This window comes from Serinus canaria, chromosome 12 (assembly GCF_022539315.1).
Source record: "Serinus canaria isolate serCan28SL12 chromosome 12, serCan2020, whole genome shotgun sequence".
Classification (NCBI taxonomy): Eukaryota; Metazoa; Chordata; class Aves; order Passeriformes; family Fringillidae; genus Serinus; species Serinus canaria.
This window is the reverse complement of record NC_066326.1, coordinates 15,039,188-15,056,937: the sequence shown is the minus strand read 5'-3', so window position 1 is coordinate 15,056,937 and position 17,750 is coordinate 15,039,188. Positions and strand designations below refer to the sequence as shown.

General features: G+C 41.0%; 2 protein-coding genes across 2 annotated transcripts in view; both read left to right on the top strand.

Moving 5' to 3' along the window:
- The window catches only part of STIMATE (STIM activating enhancer), a 32,048-nt gene extending 20,654 nt beyond the window's left edge, over positions 1–11,394 (top strand). The window contains exons 5-8 of the mRNA XM_030228033.2: positions 4,559–4,671; positions 5,570–5,647; positions 6,401–6,550; positions 7,407–11,394. Coding sequence (XP_030083893.2) covers positions 4,559–4,671; positions 5,570–5,647; positions 6,401–6,550; positions 7,407–7,523 — 458 coding nt within the window. The 3' untranslated portion in view covers positions 7,524–11,394. The remainder of the gene's footprint in view (positions 1–4,558; positions 4,672–5,569; positions 5,648–6,400; positions 6,551–7,406) is intronic.
- A 2,087-nt stretch (positions 11,395–13,481) lies between these two features.
- MUSTN1 (musculoskeletal, embryonic nuclear protein 1) lies at positions 13,482–17,464 on the top strand. Its single transcript, XM_009091020.4, has 4 exons — positions 13,482–13,634; positions 13,767–14,101; positions 16,811–16,931; positions 17,123–17,464. The coding sequence occupies exons 2-4, from the start codon at positions 14,093–14,095 to the stop codon at positions 17,227–17,229; spliced, it is 237 nt and encodes a 78-aa protein (XP_009089268.1). The 5' UTR covers positions 13,482–13,634; positions 13,767–14,092; the 3' UTR covers positions 17,230–17,464.
- The last annotated feature ends 286 nt before the right edge of the window (positions 17,465–17,750 follow it).

Genomic DNA, 17,750 nt, shown 5'->3' with positions numbered 1-17,750 from the left:
ACGTGCCACTGTCTGAAGATACAGACCAAGAGTTCTGCCAGCCCTCTTTAAGCAGCCACATCCCTTCAGAGAAGGGAATGGCAAGATGGTCTGTGCTGCTCCTCAAGTAATGATCTGGAGCTTGTGCATGTAGGGCCTGTATCACTGGTGAAAAATGCATGAGGGACAGACTGTGAAATCACTTCCAGGTGAAGTTGCAGAGTTTATCGTCTGTTACTCAGAAGTCCACTGATGTGCAGAAGTTGTGGATTTGCAGCTGCAGTTGAGAATCATGCATTCTTAACATCAGCATTTAATTTTGTTCAGTCTGTTTATCTCAGATTGCTGAAAATGAAAATGAAATTTTTGTGTACATGCTAGAAATCACATTTGCAGCTCCTTGAGACAGGAATGGGAGGAGATGTTGCCTTATAAGGGAGCTGTGGCTGTTCATCAGAGAGAAAAACAACAACCCCAGTGGTTTGTGGGGGAAGAAGTTTAAGAAAGTTAAAAATGTTTGCCTAACAAATTAGGAGCTTTCACAGCAGTTTTATAATTATTACTGGTAGGATTTTGGTTTTGTAGATTTCTTTGGTTTTAATGATCCTAAGTAGCTGACAGAACTAAGAATAAGTAAAGGCCTTGTGGAATTGGAGTACTTTAAAAGCTTGAGAAGTTTGCAGTCAAATAACATTAATTGCTATTTGCTTTAATGATGGAGGTTTAGATATGATAACAAGCAACTTGGAAATAACTGCCTATGCCATTAGGGCACGTTAGATTTACAGAGATTAAATGTGTATCTTTTAGGGTACAGTTTGTAGCCACTTAAGCTGTTTAAATCAGCACTGCTGCAACGCTGCTTGTCTGCTTTTATCCCACGTGCCACAGTCCAGTATTTCCACTCTTTTCCTTGGACTGGTGCATATCTGACTCTTCAGAGAATTGACCAAGAGAGCTAAACCATCAAAAATTCACTAGATGTAAAAAAAGGAAATAGTTCCTCCAGATTAGTCCCAGGCTTGTGTCTCTAAGGGATTAGGTAAGCACCAATGCCCAGGGAAGGCAAAGGGGCAAGGAAAGAGGTGAGACCTCTTGCCCAGAGCCCCATTTTCTGATTGATGGTTTGGCTTGAAGCCATTTAAAGATGTTTGAGCAGCTTTCAGCCCATATAAAACTTGAGTTTCCTCTTAGAGAGAAAAAAAGTGTATCTATTACAGTTATAGGTAGGTATTTGTAATCATGTCAGATATTAGATTTTATTTCTTCCTAATAACATTTTGAATTTTTTGTTTGTAATCTGTTGTCCTTTCCCATTTTAATGTTCATTCAACAGTAAGCAGTCTGTGTGTGGGGAGATGTGGGGAGTACATTCACTCCCCTGAAATTTCTCTATTTCTTACCGACTTTTCAAAATAAACCCAGGTCTGTTTTAGTTATGTGGCATTTCTGACTGCAGTAATAAAGCTCTTAAAATCAAGAGATGAACTTGTGTAGTGCTTTGGAGGTGGTCTGTGGCTGCTCCAGTATTGCCAGTTTGATTTAGGAGATCTGAAACACCTGAACCTGTTTATTGAGTATTCTCCTCTGTGTGTGTGTATAAGTGATGTATGAAATTACATAAACCCTCTTTTGTTAGTTGTTCTCTCTAGTGTCAGATGATTTTATTAGTCTCTAACTTTCTTTTCTGCATCTTTATTAATGTGCTGTCCTGCCCTTAGTGTGTAAGGTTTTTAATCAAGCTATTGTCAGGACTGCTTTAAAGCATATTGCAAATCTGCATTTCCATTAATCACGTGGGAGAGGCTCCTGGTATAAAGAGAATTAGAGAGCAGATGGAAAGTTATTTGTTTTGGCTAAAACTAAGTAGGTGCAGTAAGGTTAGTTCCTCTGTAAGAAATCCCATCTAAAAGGACAAGTTGCATTGGATCATTTGCTGTCATCTTCTTTTAAGTGTCCCTGGTGTTCCTGAAGTGAAAACCCTCCTATCACCAGTTTATTTAACATTTTTCAGTTTGACCCAAAGAACACTGTTACTTTTTGTAAGATTTTTTAAAAATAATGTAGGGTAAAAGAGGGGACTAAAATGCAGTTCTGTGGGGTTGCAAGTGTGTTTAGAACTTGGGATTTTAAAATTAAATATGGAATGTGTAGCACAGAATCACAGAGTGGTTTGGTTTGGAGGAGAACTCAAAGCCCATTTTGTTCCATGGGCAGGGGCACCTTCCACTATCCCAGGTGGCTCCAAGCCACATCCAGCCTGGCCTTGGACACTGCCAGGGATCCAGGGGCAGCCACAGCTTCTCTGGGCACCCTGTGCCAGGGCCTGCCCACCCTTCCAGGGAGCAGTTCCTTCCCAGTATCCCATCTGACCCTGCCCTCTGGCAGTGGGCAGCCATCCCCCCTTGTCCTCTTGCTCCACAGCCTTTCCCACAGTCCCTCTCCAGCTCTCTTGGAGCCCCCTCAGTACTGAAATGCTGCAATAAGGTCACCCTGGAGCTTTCTCTTCTCCACACATCTCCTCTCTTCTCCACCCACGGTTCACTAAAGAGTATCAGAGTCTTGGAGCATTTTATCTGGAGTAGTAGAGTCAAGTCCTCAGCTTGGAGATCAGTGGGATTTCAGTTTGTTTGTAAATGTGGGAAAACAAACAGGAGCCCTCCTTCCACCCCCGACAAGTCTCTTCTTGTGACTGAGTGATGTTTGTGTTTCTAGAGCCTAAATAATCATTTGTCTCAAGTTAGTTCTCACTGTGAGCTCATTTCCCTTCTTAGCTCTATTACTTGATCCCTGGTGATTCATTACTTGAAGCTGTCACAAAAATAGCAGTGTCCTGCTGGTTTTAAAAGCCTCTTCTTTATATGGAGGATAGTTTTTAAGCATAAATGCCTCAAGGAAGGAATGGATACTAAAATATCAGCAATTATAAATGGTGGCTGTTTGTACAGCAAAACAGCACTGCAATCTGATTTATGAACAAAGGGCCATGACGCTCCCTCAAGGGCTTTTTACATCAGAATTTTTAATTTTATTGGATTTCTCTTCATATCTATGGTTTTATATTTTCAGATTCATTACTTCAGCAGCTGGATTTTAATAGAAGTGCAGAATCAATTAATATATTTGAGTCTGTAAAGAGGAGAAAACCAGTAATGATCTGTACTGAAAAGAATGTTCCCTGCATTTTCCTTCCCTTCTTGTCTTGAGCTACTTTAGCTGTTGCAAGTGGAAGACAGGTGATAAATCCCTCCTGGTGATTATAAACTCCACTGGCAACTGAATTGTGCTGTGGCCTCTTTCCTTGGCTTTGCCTCTCCATGGCAGAGCTCAGAAATTGTATTTGATGCATTTTTTTCCTCCAGCTCTTCATTTGCAAGAGAAGCTGCAACTGCAATATTTAATTGTAAAGCTTGAGCATTTTAATTGCTTTCCTCTCAGACTGTTGAGTGTTGATCAGAAACTCATCCTGTAAAATTTGGTTAGGAAGTATTTGTTGTTTTAGACTCCAGTCTGATTTATCAGTTTCTCTGTGTAGCATTTCAGCAGCAAACCCTCAGTCTCAGACTATTACCAAGTATTAGTACTGAAAGCCTTTCAGGAGTGTTCCAGAAAAGGAAGCAGCAACTGTCCATTATGCATTACAAGCACATAAAGGCATCTGATTTTCCATTGCACATTATTCATCCCCAGGCTGAGAGTTTGGAGCTGCCTTTGATGAGATTGCAGAGGCTGCTGCAAAGACTAAAAATCTGTCACCCCTCTCCAGAGCTTGCTTTTGTTTTCTGGTGAAGTGCAGCTTCAAACTCACCTGCAAAGTTTGTTAGGCTTACCAATCCTCTTTTCCCCCCTTTTTTGTCTTCTTTTCTTTCTCTGCCTTCTTTCAAAGGGTGTAATAGTGTGCTTAAGTTTTCCTGTTCAAATATTTGTGGTGTTCTTTCTGTCCTGGCAGATAACTTCATGCGCTCAGGTTCTCACTCTCTTGAGTGCACCTCCTGCACTCAGGTGCAGCAGAATTTCAAACCCTTTCACACTGGAACTAGAATATGATCCTAATTTTTTATTCAGCCTAATTTTTTATAGCAGCTCTTGCACCTTCAATTGGTTACTTATGGTAACTCACCTTGTAGAGATGAAAGATATCTTTAAGGTAGCCCAGAGACAATGGTGGAAATCTAAGTTCTACTTAGACTGAAGGGAAATGTGTTTTCCCCAGCCATGTTTCCCTAAATTTTCCCCTTTAAGACATTTAAGATGTCATGATAGAGGATCAAAAATTAACAATATGAGGAGAAACACAATGAAAGTTTGTCTGTCTTGCTTTCATCAGATTATATGAAACAGTATGAGCATATCACAGGTACTGCTGGATGGGACAAGTCCTGTTAGATTCAGTTTCTGCTACTTTTTGAAAGCTGGGGTGAGGCAGAGGGAAGGGAAGGAGCAGCACTGAAGGAATTGAAGAAGGCACTTCTGGAGGATTTAGCTGCTCTGCTGTCTCTTCCAAAACTGATTTTTTAAGATGTTTACTATGAAGTAAATAAAACCTATGCATATATTGAACCTTTCTTCTTTCTTGCAGGTGACCCCCTGCAGTGCAGTGCTTGGATGGGCCAGTGTGCTCTGTACATAATGATTATGACATTTGAGAAAACCATCATCATCATAGTGCTGCTTATACCTCAGTGGAAAGAGGTTGGTGTTTTTACAGCATTTTACAGACAAGTGAATTTTAGGTGGAAGCTGTAAAGACTTCCAGCAGTGTTTATTGGTTTGGCTCAAGCATCATGGTTGTCTACACTCATTGCCAATTAACTCTGTAGTAGTGTTATGTTCTTTTAGTTTAACTGGGATACTGCTAATGAGACCTTTATCCACTGCCAGGAATATCATATTGTATTTGGAGGGTTTTTTGTAAACTGAAATACCCAAAATTTAATTCTGTCTCCTTGTCTAAAGTACCCTTGAAACTACTAAGTGGTTCTTTCTTTTCTTAACTCTAATTCTTCCCTACAGCTATTTTGTATTCTTGTAGTATTTTGAAGAATTTTCTTTGCCTGACCTTGTTGATAGGTTTTAAGTGTACACTTTTAGAAATCTGTGGTGGATTAGTGAATCCACTGGTGCTGACTGGATTAACCTTTATTTTGATGGACTCTGTGCAACCATATACTCAAAGTGGTGCTGTTACTGCCCATTAAAACCAGACAGCTCTATTCTATGCCCTGGACTACTTCAGGAACTCTGTTCTCCTTACTGGGTATTTTGTAAAACTCTTCTCTGTTTAAATTTCCTAAAGATGGATCTACAACATGTTCCTTGGGAGCCGCTCTAAAATGTTCAAGATGATTCTAAGGCAGCTCCTCAGTCGTCTGTAAACAAAAATGACAGAGATAAGTTTCTTGCCAGCCCCACTTACTTATCTGTGGTAATTTATGAGCTGTCCTAAATACTTTACTTTTCTCAAAGCTGCCCTTTTTTGGTTCACCTGCATTATTTCTGTCACATTAGCTTGTACATGAACATTGCCCTGCCTAAGCCAGTTGGGTTCACATGCTGCTGTGAGCTGAACTCAGTCCTTTTCTTTCCACAGGTGGCTTTATTGAACCCCATAGAGAACCCTCAGCTGGAGCTGGCAATCGTCATGCTGATAGTTCCCTTCTTTGTTAACGTTAGTACCACTCTTCAAACTTCATGAGATGTTTACTTGGATATCCTTCTGCCTTGTGTTCATTAATTAACATCAGTCCTTAAAATACTCTGTACCTTGGTGCTTAAGTTAATTTAAGGGCTGCTAAAGAATGGGTAAATTGTCTGAATATGTAGATTTTTACAAAGCTGAAATCCATATGGAGCAAAAGAACCAGGTTCAGGAGAGGGGCAGAAATGTCTCATAGACTCCTTTGGCCTGATGACTTCAGTAGATTGACTGACAGAGATTATAAAATTACAGAGAAATTTGCTTCAGGAAGCAGTTGGTCTAAGGACACTCCTTTGAAGTGTCCTGTGTCTGATCATAGCTAATAGCAGCTGGCCTGTAGTGGAGCAGAGGAAAAGGGCAAGTGTGCAGTCATCCTTCCCAAAGTACACTATTGCAGCAATCAGGGATTTAGGGATTAGAACCATAGACAGAGGGTGTCCTTGCATGTAATAACTGCTGGTAAAGCATTGCTACATGAAGAGTTAATATACAATCACTGTGAATAATCACTACTTTTCTGATTTTCTTCTCTTCCACTAAGGGATAAAGTAGCTGGGTTCTAGAGCATTCCTGAAAGGTGTAATAAGATATGTGACACTGTGCCTATGCAAGATTAAGCTTTTGGCCAATTGAGAATTATTTTCAAGCTCATTTGGTCAGTATTTGGACCTTTCTTGTACTCTGAAGAAAGCTGAACTGTTGCTTTCCCCTTCTTTTTAACAGGCGTTAATGTTCTGGGTAGTAGATAATTTCCTTATGAAGAAAGGGAAGACAAAAGCTAAACTTGAAGAAAAGGAAGCAGGACAAGATTCAAGAAATGGAAGTAAAGTCCGATACAGGAGAGCAGCATCACATGAGGAGTCAGAGTCAGAAGTATGTAGAGTTAATTATTGCAGTTAATGCAATATCAATCCAGTTCATCCCTCCTGATACTGATTTCATTGTAGCACTGTCAACTTAAGTTTGATTTGCTGAGCATGTACCTCTAGCAGTAGCTCCTGGCATTGGCAGTTGAGAACCAGTTAAGGAAAAAGTCACTGCTGTACCACTGGCAGGTAATTTCCTTGCAGATGGGCAGGAAGACACAATAATATATGTAAATACTATGGGTGAGCTGTGCTGCAAGTGCTTCTAAAAAAAACCTTACAGGGAATCCAAACTAATAGACAATTCTAATTCGAAGAGAGTTAATAGCTTAAACTGAAAGGGAGCTGGTGGAGGCAACTGACCTGATTTTTGAGAACTATTTACATAGCTGCCTTAGTATAACATTATTCTAAATTATATTAAGTGAGCAGTTTTTAGTTCAGCTGAAAGATGGGTGGTTTATTTGAAGGTGAGTTGGTTTCGGTTTAGTAAGTTAATGTAACTTTTCTGTGTGATAAACAGTGCTATTTATATGGGGCTTGCCAGGTAATGTGAGTGCCTTGTTACCAGTGTGGATCAAGACTTTAAATATTCTCTCAAGCTGCCTCCACTGTTCTGGCATCACTCTTTGGGTTCAGAGTCAGTGGGCTGTAGTGAGATTAATATGCATCCATCCTTCTGCAAAATTTACTGGAGGTTTCTGATAGTATCTGCAATGACGTGGCAGTAAATCCTAATTGTGTTCTAAGCTCTTTCCTGAGCAAATAATAAGATGCTTTGCAAGCATAAAAAAGTAAAATTTAAAAGTAGAAAGAAGGAGTGTGATTGCTCCACGTGCTCAGAAGCTGTAATTTGTTTTTAGATCCTTATTTCAGCAGATGATGAGATGGAGGAGTCGGATGCTGAGGAGGACCTGCGCAGACTGACCAACTTAAAGCCCATCAAGAAGAAGAAGCATCGCTTTGGTCTGCCTGTATGACACATTCCTTGGCCTGTGGACTTGCAGGTTTCATGGCAAAAACTTCTGTCAGTGGGGTTTAATGTTGCAATTGCATCTCCCTTCTCATACAAACTGACTTAGAAGCAGGGTCTACCAACAGAAGGCAAAGCAGTTGGAAGACTTCCAGTTCAGTTGCACTACAAACACACTGACCAGTTATGCAAGAATGTCTCCTCATCATGTGTGGAAAATTAACGAGTCACTAAGGATTCGTGTGGGAGGTGTCAGAGAAGATCAGAGAGAACAGATACAGAATCTTTCACTTTCAGTTACTGATGGGACAGTGTATGGAGTTCTCAAAAAGGCATCAAAGTTGACTAAGTTAAAGGAGTGTGTTTTATTACTAAAACTGGCTTTTGCAGCATAATTCCTAGAGCAGAATAGTTTATGGTTACAAGCTGTAACTTAACATTATTTTTTTAAGTACAAATGTTTACTTGCTACCGGGTACCTATGGAACTAATAGGTGGAACAAAGATTTTTTTCCAAGTCTTCTCAAATCTATCTGACTATTTTATATTTAAGTTATATTTTCATACAGTTGTATTTAAAAATTCTCTTTATCAGAGAAATGGGTACCGTTCCCTTTTTTGTGCAGAACAGGTCAAAAGATTTGTAATGAAAATCTTATTTATCCTTGTCTCCTGATTTAAGACAAAGGGATTGCAAAGGGAAAAGCTCTCTGTCACTGCTGAAGTCACCAAATATCACTAAAAAATGCAGTCCTATGTGTGCTCTTGACCACGTAATTTGAAAATACCTTTTTCAGTAGGAGGTGGTATTTGCATAGTTGACAAAGGTGCACTTTAGTGTATAACAAAAATCCATTGTGATAAGTTATTTGTGAAATGAGTATCTATGCATACTCTAATTATTTCTTTTTCTGCAAGTCTCTTGTGCATACCTCTCAAATGACCCAAAAGAGATGGAACATTTCTGATACTTTTCCTGTTATAGGGTCTGCAGTACAGGACTATGATCTGATTATAGCAGTTGTGCTACAGTATTGCAAATACAATTCTGTCCCTTGTTTTTTGTTGGAAAAGTAATCTTCTGCTTAATGTGCTTAACAGCAACAACAACAAAATTTCTCCTATTTAATTTCCATTAAGTCTCATTATCCTTCAGTAGTAAAAGAACAGCCCCAAGGGGTACAGTGCAGTTGTTACCGCAGCATTTCTGGGATTTTCAGTGTCTCTTCTGATAATTGAGAGCACATGGTGATCTGAAAGCTAGCAGACATGTTTTCAGTGATAGCCTTTTGCTTTGCATATTTTCTAAATGATTGTTTCTGACAGCTTTCCTTGCTTAGCTAAACCTTGTGCAGGACAAGGCGATGTGTCGAAGAGGTGACAACAGACCTTGAATGCAAATCTGTTGTAGTGTCTGGACACCAGAAAAATTCCAAGCCTTAAACCAGTTTCATTGGAAAACTGCTCAGAACTTTTTAAGATTTTTTACATTTTTTTATAGATTTACTAGGTCTTTATGTGATTTATTATCCAGACCACTTAACTGGGCCTTAGTAAATACTGAACTGTGCGCTCCCGTGCTTACTTTCACTATTCCAACATCCCTTTTCCTGGTGGCTTCCAAGGGGACACGATGCTCTGACACCTCAGGGTGTCCAGCCAGCTCAAAGGGACATTTACCAAACCCGAGGTTTTAGATGGGCCACTGACCTTTATTACTGTGCACTGAAACGTAAGAACTGCAATAAGTTACAGTACTAGTGTTTCCTTTAGACTAAATTTAGAGATTAATGACAGTGGAAGCTTACCTGAGTTCTTTTGACATGGGGGGGTGGGGATGGGGAAATGTCCCTAATCAGTGTTGCCTCTGGTTTGGGGGGTGTGGGGTTTTTTATTGATTGTATCACTCGCACCTTCTCTTGACTATTGACCACTGGGTGGGCACAGATCTCCAAAAGCACAGTACTTCAAGGAATTCATCAACAGAATAGTCTCCAGCTCACTTTTCCAAAGGGATTTAAGAGCTGGGACTGGCTCTTTTCACAATTGTCAGCATTTATTTTTTTAGCATAGGATTTGTTCTATTTCAGATAGTGAACTAAGGCTACTGAACATGTGCTACGTCCCAGTGCAGAGCCATGGCTGTCCTCGCTAGCTGAGATAACTGAGCAGCGCACACAAATTTACCTGTGCGAGCTTGCATCTTATCTTCCTTTTCCCTCCTCCAGTTACTTCAATTATCAAAATGATTCTAGTCTCATGTTTGGTCTGTGAAGTGTCAGTATAAAATTATGGCCTTAATAATGTAAAAATATTTCTTTTGAGCAGACCTCAAGCTTATTGACCAAGTACAAAACAGTATGAAGCACTATGGAGCAGTTTTTTGAAGGTGGTTATAGAAAAGGTTCTGAATGCCTAATTTTTCATGTCTTAAGTGCTTAAATGTCTCTTCTTGTGAGATCTAGATATGCCTAGCCAGATGATGTAGTAAAGCACTATCATCCAAAGACACAGAAGTATTTTAAATACCACAGTAGTAACAGGAGGACCAACCTTCAGAGGGGAAAAAATAAATTCTCTACTAAGACAATAATTCTATTCAGAATTTTAGGTAAGGAACAAAATCTGGCTGTTTTTTCTATACATTCTTTGTTACCATTGTGGAAGAGATGGAAAATGTAAAACTAGCCATTTTCCTCTCTGTAAGGTAAAAATTGGAAGTAGTAATTATGAGTAGGACAAGTCCTTCTGTCTGACAGGCTTGCATGTGTGACCAGGGAGTGTGTGCTTAGTGCTTCACTGTGTCTTACCCCTTGTTAAAATGTATTGGCAGTACAGTCTGAAATGGACTTTTCATAAGGAGTTGATCCAGTGTGGGATTGCAACACCATGTTTGCATTATCTTCCAGTAATCACTCGGATTTCTGCCTGGCAAATGTACTTCAGGACAACCTGTAGCAAAGGTTTAATTCAGGCTGTGCTTAGAAAATAGGATTCTGTTTAAAGAAAATAAGCGATGTAGTGAATGCCTAAGTAAGAGGAAGGTATTATAACTTAGAGAAGAGACACAAATATTGGTGGAGATGGAATTTACCACGAGTGGTCAACCTAAATACATTAACTGTTCCTAGTATCTGACCTGTGACACAGCTGCATAAACTTAAAACACTGGTGTTGTCTAGTATGTGGTTTCCAAGTTCTGGCTTCAATATGTTCAGGTCCCCTTGTCTTACTTTAAGTAGGTGAATGCTGTCTGTTAATGTTGCTAACTAAAACGTACTATAGCTTTTCTTCAGGGAAAACTCAGAAACTGAGTTGCAAATTAGAGCAATGCAAAGTGATCCCCTCGGGCAGGTGTCTGCTTTGATCCCTGCCGAGCCTGGGGAGGGGGGCCTGGGCTCTCCCGCTCTGCTCAGAGCTGAGCATCACAAGGAATCTCTGCCACTGTGCTTGACTAACCCGTGTTTGCAACTTTGCTGTGCTTTTTACAGGAGAAACCAGTAATGAAAGCTAATAAATTCAGCCACACCAAGTCAGAGTAAATCTACAGCATAGGCGTGCAAACTTTTTTAGGTGAAGTTTCCAGTTCAATTACTGAAAATGACTACTATGGTTTTACAAAGTAAAACTGCAGTATCTTTAAAAAAGGGACTCTTTTGTAGGTGTTTCGTCTTGTGTGGGTATCCGTCTCAAACTGAATGTGGGGTTTGTTTGTAAGTAAATTCAGAGTATAGCCAATGTGAGCAAAACCAACAGCTGTATTCTGCTGCCCTCTGTTTGGACCATATTGTTTAATCAGTGGTGTTACCTTAAACTTTTAAGGGTATCTGATGTAATTACATTATAATGGTTTACAATAAAGTCTGACTTATTACAGATTTGTACACTTGTTTTATACTTCTTCTGTGTCAGAGTGCCTGTGTTTCAGTGTCTATGGTGTGCTCTTGTGGGAAGCAAGTTCTGCTACTTGAGTTTAACATCAGCTTTAATTGTGCACCCTGTTACGTTGATTTTAATTTCAGTGTATTTATTCACCTTAATGGCAAGTCCCATTTGATCAGGAAGAGCCATTGTTCTTAAGATGCAAATTTTGTTTACAAGTTTAAGAATCCGTGCAGGCTCGTCTCAGATCCATTTCCTGAGAAAGATTTTTTTTAGGGCTGGAGCTGAACAGGATGGACCCAATCCTGCCTCTGTACCTCCTCTGTTACATTTCCCTATTATTTTCATACTTTCCACCTACCACATCCAAGCAGCCCCATACCCACTGCACCTGTACAGGGAATTCAGAGTATAATCTTCACTCTACCTAAAGTGTCAGTCCCCTGAGAAGTTGTTAGCACTTTCCTGGAGAAGTCAAATCTTCCCTGAGATTTGGAGACCACAGTGGCAGCCGTGTGTACATTCACTTAATTCTCTATGGTCATTGCCATATTTTAGTTGGAACCATTCCTCCAGCAAAGGAGTTTTCCACAATTCATATTGCAGTGGAAGATTACAACTTGTATTTTTAATAGCCACTGTTGGATAAATGAGCCATCTTGTTCCATTGTCATCCATGTCCCATTTAACAGATCTCAAGAACCTCAACCAGGTGAACAGGATTTCTACTCTAAAAATTAAGAAATGTAGATTTAGGTTGGGTTCTTTCTTTTTCTTTGAGGAAAAATAGCCCATAATTTGTGCAAGAAAATGGTTGTGCCCCTTGTTGAATGCTGGTTTAGGAAATAGAATGGAAGAGAACAGAACTCTCCAGGCTTTGGGGATGTTCTAGAAATCCCAGGATAAGCTGCCTGCCTCTCTAAGCAAATCACCTGCCCCAAATGGCAAGCAAGGTATGAGTGGTTTGATTTTGTTTGTATAGATTAAATTGCTATGAAAGCACAACTCTGTTGCTTTTGAGTGAGGAATATGTAGTGCCAATTAACTGAAGCAATTTTGAAAGCTGAAGGGAAAATAATAGTTCAGTGTCTTGAATTCTAAATATTTGCTTTAAACATGCAGAATGTTATTTTGCTGTCATAATAGATAGTCAGTGATAGTATAGTGATGCTTGTGGGACTGTAGAGAAACATCTCAGTAGAGAACTGTTACTTTGTACAATAGAAAAAAAAATCTGTTTTTTCTAAGGTCAGTGTTTTATTCTTCTGTTTTGTTGGCCTACTAAGGGCACTGCAGAAATGCTTCTTTTGGTTACTAAGACATGGGTTTAAAATAGAAAACCTAAGTAATAGCTAAGGATGTAACATCCAAACTGCTTCTTAGCCTACAAATAATTCCCCCAATAAAGGAGAAGATCTCAGGCATGGAAAGAGTTCAGCTTAAAGGCAGTTTGGGCATTGGGAGGCCTGGGAAGTAGTTCATAGCCAACAGATCCCACAGTCCTGCTCATACAGCGCTGGAGCTGTGGTTTGATGTCGTTTTCATAGTGAAAAACAAATTTTTGTTACCTCTTGTGCTTCTCTGTACCCTGAAAGCCCTGGCAGAGCCTGAGAAAAGGCTAGGGCAGATTTCTACCACTACAACAGTTGATTTCTCTAGTGGAAGGTGTTTGGAGGTCTGCCATGCCTGCTCTTCTCACATTAACCTACCTGGCTGGAGTCTTGGTTCTTTGTAGGTGTTGAGTAAAGTCACAGAAGCTGATTTTTTTTTTTTTTTTTTTTTTTTTGCATGATGTAAAGATTTCATATAAAAAACCCAAAGGGAAATAATCTCCCACTCAAACCTCTCTCAGTAATGAAGAATAGAATTCATGCTCAGAGATGGCAGGGCTTTACATAATTAAAAAATTGTTTAGAGAACAAATATTAAAAGTTCTGAGAAAGGTTTTACTGCTGTCAGCAAGTACAGTGGGGAACACTGAGTTTTTCTGTGTCTGAGTAAGCTGTTCCTGTACAGATGTGGGTGAAATGGTTAAACTTGCTGATAGTGCTGGAAGTAGAAAGTGATTTTACTCTCTCAGTTGTGTAAGAGCCAGCACTGGAGCACGATCAGAGATAGAGCTGTAAGGGTAAAACCATACCCTACTTTATTTGCTCTCCAAAAGACACAAAGCACTGTCCTGTTAAAGATTCCTGTGCTAAAGTGATTCGGGGCACAATTATACTTTGGACTTCAGGTTTGTATCATCTTTAGAGAGCACATATTTTGTTATGTTGGGAAGCAATGCCCACTCTTTTTTTTCCCCCTCCCTCCCCAGGAGGGTTCAGAGTCAATTTTGTGTCCATAACAACATTTTTGCCTTTTAAAGCTATAAATAGAGCCCCAGCGGACTTCCCGAGAAGCGTTTTTGCAGGGACCCGGCTTCCCCGCTGCCGCAGCTGCCTGCCCCCGTCAGCCCAGCCCGGTGAATGCTGCACGCCCGAGTCATCGCCAGGAATAAACCTCCGACAACAACAGCCTGCCTCGACCTGAATCATCCCGCCGCTGCTTCGGGAACATGACCCAGCCCATGACTTCACTCGGATGCTCTATATAAGTCCAGGAAAACAACAGGCGCTCGCAGAGCTCACGGGCTGGATTTAATCAAAGTCGGGAACGACCTGGGAGGGATTTCAGCGAGGGAGCACCGCAGTTATGTCACAGGTACGGGGACATCTGTGCGCTGCCAGTCCTCGGAGCAGCGCCTGGCAAACCTGCTACTGGCTTGGATGCTGTGCTGGGAAAAGATTATTAGCAAGTTCCTCTCGTTAACCAGTGAATTCAGCTTTACTGCTCTGTGACCTGTGTGATTAAAATATTTTAACAAGTACATACTTATCATGGGTTATTCAGTGAAGAAGGAAAGCAGCTGCTCTCTACATGGTTAATTAATTTAGCTTTAAAATGTTCTGGTTTACCTTAAATATTTTTCTTTGTGTAGAAAGGGAAAAATCCTTTCCCCTGCTCTGAATTGGGATGTTTCACAGATGGAGGAATCTCTGCCTTTCTAACACACTTTCTCAGACAGTGATTCTGAAATTCTGTTTTGCAAAGAGGTGCCTGTGCTGAAATGTCCCTCTGTAAAGCTTAGTGCATTAACATGCAGGAGAAAAGAGTGTGACTGAAAATTCTAACTGTTAGGATAAGATGTTTGAGACTGAAATTTTGTATAAAATGAGTACTTTTACATTCATTTTATAACTAATGGTTTGTCTTTAATGCATGCCCCAATAATCAGTGTTTCAAAGTGCTCTTGAAATGAGCTCAGAAATGGTGAGGTTTCAGGTAAATGTTACATTTGCATCACAAGCTGCGTGTGCTTGGCTGAGCTCTCCTCAGCATGAGAGTTTTACAGGAGTGGTGTAGGAACACAGAGAAAGTAGGAGAGCACAGTTCTTCAGCCATAGAGAGTAACTCAGTTCAGCTGATTTTCTTTACTCCAAAGAAATTCGTACTTAAAACCCAGTTGTATATCTTGTAAAGTAGCACTTTCTGTCCTGTGACAGGAGTAGATAAAGCACAGGCTGCACTCCCGTGCCAGGAATGGCTCCTGGCAACCCTTGCTCAGAAATTCTGGCAGCAGATAGCAGTGGTGGGGCTGTGACAGTGGCAGCTGCTGGCCAGGGCTAACCATAACCTCTCTGTGCACCAGCTTTGCTCTTCAGCTGGGGCCGACTAATCCACAGCAACTGTCCTGCTGGAAAATCCTCTGCAATCAAAGCATGAGATGGTTTATTTTAAAATAACTGGGTGACATTAAAGAGCTCTGCTGAGCCTGGCTGTATCTTTGTGCATGCCAAGAGCTACCTTTCCTCACCCTGTCCCCAGGAATTCCCTTGTCCCGCTGGGTAGAAGTCTCACAGTAACTGTCTGTTTCCAATAATGGGTGAAGGACCTTTGCAGACTTCACACTGCTCTTAAAGCAAGGGGCTTTTTCCCTTCCTGGGTTGGCTGCCTGTGGAGAATGCCATGGGCATGAGGGACTGTTCCCATCATGTGCCAGTTGTCATTCCAGAAAGACAGGAGACTCCTGACTGTGGGGTTGTTTGGTTCACCAGCTGAACAACCATGCACGAGGTGTTGTGAATTTTGAAGGGTTTGCTGACACTCTTTCCCCTCGCTTGCTTTGGCTACTCATGAGTGTTTTCCCCAGAGATCTCGTAAATGTTTTGTTTCCCACAACACATGCAAGTGGGATTGACAGTGAGCTATTCTGAGCGTTCCCAGGAATTTGCAGCAGGCAGAAATTGTGCTGAAGGCTCCAGTGGAGCCAGCCCACCCTTCCAGGAGCCAGCCATGCAGGCACTGTCTCTGCAGGCTCCCTGGGACTCGCTGCCCCAGCCATCTGTAGGCCTTGAGGGATTTGTTTCCCTCCACAACTGTTTTTAGCCTCACAGACAGTGCCTGGAAGTGCTGGGTGGGCTCCACCACTGCCAGAACCCAAATATGTAGTAATGGTCAGAAAAGTTTCTTGTTGATCTTTCAGTGTGCAAATCTATTAGAGTTGGAGTATGGGGATCTTCTATTCTTCTTTATCATATCCCTGTGCCCCTGAATCTTGCCATTAGGGCTGCCTGGTGGGACATTGAAAATCTGTCCATGAAATAATAAACTGATGGAGGAATGCTTATGGTGTTGGCTGCTGCAGAGTGGGGTTGTGTCTGACTGGGCAGTCCTAATTTAAAGATGGGGGTAGGCTGATGAAGCAATGCTATCCCTGTTTCCTTGTAGTGGAATAAACTGTGAACAGATTAGTACTTGGCTTTAGCAGTGTACCACCTGATGATGCATCTGTTTCTGTATTAGGTTTCCTTCTCCTTCTTTGGGTTCCAAATCCAGGCCTTTAGATGTGTTCAGTAGAGAGCCCTGTTGAGTGCTTAAATACTTTTGTTCCTTAAGTTTAAGATGATCAACTATGAGTCAAGTGTTTATTTGAACTTAAGACAAGTCCAGATTTGGAATCTCTCTGACAGGTTTCCCAAAGAAGTAGTAAGTAGACTTAGGCACAATCCCAGTTTAGTAATAAAGTGATTTTTCCTTTCCAAATATTGGACAGGTTCTTGAATTACAATCAATACTTGCAGAATAAGCAGATAGGGCTGGACAGAGAAAATCTAAGGTTTTTTTTAATTAAGCAGTCCACTGCTGTTTCAAAGGCTGTACAATAAAAAGACAATTTCAGAGCAGTAAGAATGGTAGCAGATTTTGGGAAGGGCAGTGAAATTGTGATTATGGGAGTTGAGTATGTAATTTCAGAACTGAAATAGGTGAAATACTGTGTGAGCAACTCTGTATGTTGTAGCCTTTGGGTGAAGGCAGCTTTGTTCCCTGTGCTTTGAACACAAAATACTGATGTGTGGGTCTGTTTCTTAGCCAGCCCCTGTGAAAAAGAAGCGTCCTCCAGTGAAGGAAGAAGACCTCAAAGGAGCCAGAGGAAACCTTGCCAAAAACCAGGAAATTAAGTCTAAAACCTACCAAGTGATGAGGCAGTGTGGTAAGTCTCCTCGACTGGAAGCAATTAAGCAGAGTAAAAAATTGACTTAATTGCCCTTTTCAAGTGAAAGGGTTCCTCATCTGATGGACAAGTGAAGTATTTATCATGTATGTATTTCAGCAGCACTAATTTGACTCCCTTGAATTTGGGTGGTATTTCACTGATTGTCTCTCCTGGTTCTCTTTTCTAAGAACAAATGGGCTCTGCAGCACCTTCCGTATTCAGCGGCGCTCGGACAGGGGGTGAAACAGTCTTTGAGAAACCGAAGGATGAGCCAGCCAAGAGCGTCTTTGGCTGACAGTGGAGGGGACGTGACTCACCAAAATGATTGTTGTAACTTTTTTCAAAATTTCTGTTCCTTGCACTAAAGTCACTGTAGACTCAAGCAGATAATTTCCACTGTAAATCCTTAAGTAGGGAATATACTCATGTCAAAGAGTAAAACTTCCATGTTCATTTTTATTACATGCTTCCTTTCTATATATTGGATAACATTTGCTATAATTGTTTAATAAAAAAGGTTGTTGGACTCAGCTTGGCATGCTGTGGTGACTCATTTCACTTTGGGCTCAGATTAATTTTCTGGGCACTTTGGCACTACAGGCAATGATTTTATGATTTTGTCTGTCAAATGCAAGGAAAACTCAACCTGATGGCTCAGTGTCCGTCCAATTTCTTCACACCGTGCCCTCACCAGGAAGGAGCTGAGGAGGAGCTGATCAAAGGGGCAGCACAGAAACCTGGAGACTTCACCCAGATCTGTGTTGCCTACAGCAGCACCTTGGCGAGGGCCCTCAGGGTGGCGGCATGGCACAGGGT

What these genes read in the sequence shown, in the direction of transcription:
- MUSTN1 (XM_009091020.4), top strand. An exon ending in CCAAGTGATGAGGCAGTGTG is followed by an intron (nt 16,932 to 17,122) that starts GTAAGTCTCCTC and finishes CTCTTTTCTAAG; the next exon opens with AACAAATGGGCTCTGCAGCA.